At 50.6% G+C, this 3386-nt stretch overlaps 1 protein-coding gene across 1 annotated transcript; it reads left to right on the top strand.

Moving 5' to 3' along the window:
* The first annotated feature begins 205 nt into the window (after positions 1-205).
* LOC123140727 (7-deoxyloganetin glucosyltransferase-like) lies at positions 206-1925 on the top strand. The gene has a single exon (XM_044560012.1). It carries the CDS (start codon positions 210-212, stop codon positions 1722-1724), a length of 1515 nt encoding a protein of 504 aa, XP_044415947.1. The 5' UTR covers positions 206-209; the 3' UTR covers positions 1725-1925.
* Positions 1926-3386: the final 1461 nt, after the last annotated feature.

Here is a 3386-nt window from a genome sequence, read left to right as displayed (position 1 = left end):
TAGATAGACTAGATAGATAGATATAGATACATAGACTTTTGAGCGAAAGGTCCACCTCGCCGCCCAACATGTCCATGCCTCAATCGAAAGAGATACGTCAATAAAGAAATCTCAGTTCAGTCTACAACATGTTTGCCCATCGCCATTGCTGCCCCATGTGTGCCACCTATAAATAATGTATGGCAAGGTCGACAGAGCCATTCCAAGCAATGCATAGCATCCTCAGCAGCAACAACAACACAATAGGCCACAAAACCCCATTGTCGTCGCCGCTGGAAATGGGTTCATCTTCAGCATTGGACGAGAAAGCACACGTCGTGTGCCTGCCGGCGGCCGCGCAAGGGCACATCAACCCAATGCTCGACGTGGCCAAGATGCTCCACGCCCGCGGCTTCCACATCACCTTCGTCAACACCGAGTACAACCACGCCCGCCTTGTCCATGCGCAGGGCGCGGACGCGGTACCCGGTGTCCCGGGGTTCCGCTTCGCCACCATTCCGGACGGCATGTCACGGTCCGACAACAACGTCACGCATGATGTCCCATCAATCTGCAAGGTCATCACGGAGGTCTGCCTTGGGCCCTTCCGACGCCTCCTCGCGGAGCTCAACGACCCGGCAACGGGCCACCCGCCCGTGACCTGCATCATCTCCGACGTCGTGATGGACTTCTCCATGGAAGCAGCCAGGGAGCTCGGCCTCCCCTACGTACAGCTGTGGGCATCCAGTGCTATCAGCTTTGTCGCTCTCCGGCACTACCGCCTCCTCTTCGACCGTGGCCTCGCACCGATCAAGGACTTCAAGCAGTTGACGAACGAGTACCTTGACACGCCGGTGGAAGACGTGCCGGGCTTGCGGAACATGAGGTTCAGGGACTTCCCATCCTTCATACGCAGTGTGGCACCGGACGACTACATGTTGCATTTCACGCTCGGGGTCGTAGAGCGCGCGGTCGGCGCATCAGCACTGATCATCAACACTTTCGACGACCTTGAGGGAGAGGCAGTGGCGGCCATGGAGGCGCTCGGCCTGCCCAAGGTCTACACCATTGGCCCGCTCCCGCTCCTGGCACCGAGCTCAAACATCAGCATGAGCCTGTGGAAGCAGCAGGAGGAGTGCCTGCCATGGCTTGACGACAAGGAGCCTGGCTCCGTCGTGTACGTGAACTTCGGCAGCACCACCATCATGACCGACGGGCAGCTGCTGGAGTTCGCCTGGGGCCTAGCCATGAGTGGCAGGCATTTCCTCTGGATCATCCGTCCCGACCTCGTCAGGGGGGTCACCGCGGTGCTTCCCCCAGAGTTCTCGGTCGAAACCGCCGAGCGCGGTCTCGTTGCCTCCTGGTGCCCGCAGCAACAAGTGTTGAATCACCCGGCAGTGGGTGTGTTCCTGACACATAGCGGCTGGAACTCGACATTGGATAGCATGTGTGGCGGTGTGCCCGTCATCAGCTGGCCATTCTTTGCGGACCACCAGACCATCTGCCGATACCAATGCACTGAATGGGGCGTTGGCATGGAGATCGACAGCGACGTTCGGCGTGACACCGTCGCAAGACTTATCACGGAGGTCATGGAGGGTCAGAATGGCAAGGTGATGAAGAAGAAGGCGCAGGAGTGGAGGGAGAGAGCGGTCAAGGCGACCAAGCCCGGCGGCTCGTCTCGCCGCAACTTCGAGGAGTTGATCCATGAGGTGCTAGCTCCTACTCCTCGCCGCTCTGCATAAAGAAATAATAGTGTACCTGCTCATAGGTTTCTCAATCCCGGTTTTTCGGAGCAGGCCGGAAAATCCCTTCTTTTGGAGGAGGTCTTGAGAACCGGTTTTGAGAATATCTCGGTAATTACTGCCCAATAAAATGAAATAAATTGTGAATTTAAAAACTTTGATGCCAAAAATAAATGTAATTGCCCCGTGATTTTGCGATTAGTAGTTCTTGCCCCGGTGGCCCACCCACTTCGTTACTTCCCACATGTCCATTCTAACTCTTGGTACCGGGTGCATGAACGAAACGGCCACTAACCACCATGCCAAGGCCTGTGAAGTAGCAACAATTGCATACACACCTGATTTGAACCTATTCAGAACTCAAATCAAAATTTTGTTGAAACTTTTTGGACGGTAACAGTAATTCTCGAAAGGGAACGCAAAAGTCGTAAACCTGTCAATTTTTGTAAATATCCAATGGTAAAAAAACTGGACATGCTCCATGAGATCATTTAGAAGGAGGACACACCACCGTGTTTTTAACTACAGGAGGGAGAGATGTGTGAGTGGGAGAGTTATCCCGGTTTCAACAAGGTGTCAGTGTTTATGCTTAGCAATCCCATTTTGTTGGGGCATGTACATATGCCGCACCGTGTTGTGTTCATGGAGACGATGATACCCCCTCCCCCCAACCTCCCCAGTCAGATTGGATATCATGACCTTATGTAATGAGAAGCGTTTGACCTGTGTTTGGAACGTGTACAAGACTTGCTCAACATCTGATTTGTGATTGAAAGGTGGTTGCAAGAGGAGGGTCCCTGTTCGAGAGGAGAAGTGGTAACACGGCTAGAGGCACAATAAGGGAGTTGATAAATTTTACCACATTGACACGAATCAGATAGATGACGGATGACTTAACACAGACAAAATTTTGCTGGAACAAATGACACACTCAATTACGTTATTTTATCAATGAGTTAGACGTTGGTGCCATTGACACAAAGAAGTCCTAAAGCTAGATGAAGCTTCATGTGAACATGGTGCCATCTACGACCGACGACAAGGAGTTGGCTAGAGGCTGCCGCTGCCAACAATCTTCTTTCTACCTCACCCTTCACATTGAAACATGAAGAGTGAAATTCCATGGAAAAATAAGATCATTATATACAGATCTATAAATTGAGAAGATATTTTTGTGGGTACTTGGAATGTGCAAAGTATTCGTCAGTGCAGGAGAAATATTTGAGCTAGGAAGTTTTAAGTGGTCAATACAATAGATGGGCAAGCATTCACCATTTGCTACCCGCACCTGATACTTCCATCATATATAGCTCGTGTGCACAACCAGATGGTCCAAGTCACTATTAAGGTGATGTGTGGCCCCAGTGTCCGTCTACAGGTTCCCGTCACCATGTCTAGTGGAAGCAAAGTTGCCAATGCAGTAGTTTTCTGCCAGGTTGTTGTGGTTGAAGTGCTTGCCCTATCAACGTTATCTTCCCTCGCCCCGATAGACACCCCCATGTCGGTAATCATTGTTACGGGAGTTGCCATGGTTGCAGTTATATCGTGTTAAAAGATTTGCGAGATACTTCATTATCACTTTATGTTATGTTGAACTTAATACAATGATGCTATTTGTTATTTGAACTGTAATTCTTTACGGGATAAATTTTTGTTCTATTT

Source organism: Triticum aestivum, chromosome 6D (assembly GCF_018294505.1).
Source record: "Triticum aestivum cultivar Chinese Spring chromosome 6D, IWGSC CS RefSeq v2.1, whole genome shotgun sequence".
NCBI classification, from domain to species: domain Eukaryota; kingdom Viridiplantae; phylum Streptophyta; class Magnoliopsida; order Poales; family Poaceae; genus Triticum; species Triticum aestivum.
This window is presented reverse-complemented; position numbering and strand designations above follow the sequence as displayed.

Coding starts and splice junctions, on each gene's coding strand:
- LOC123140727 (XM_044560012.1), top strand. CDS start 210: ATGCATAGCATCCTCAGCAGCAACAACAACACAATAGGCCACAAAACC.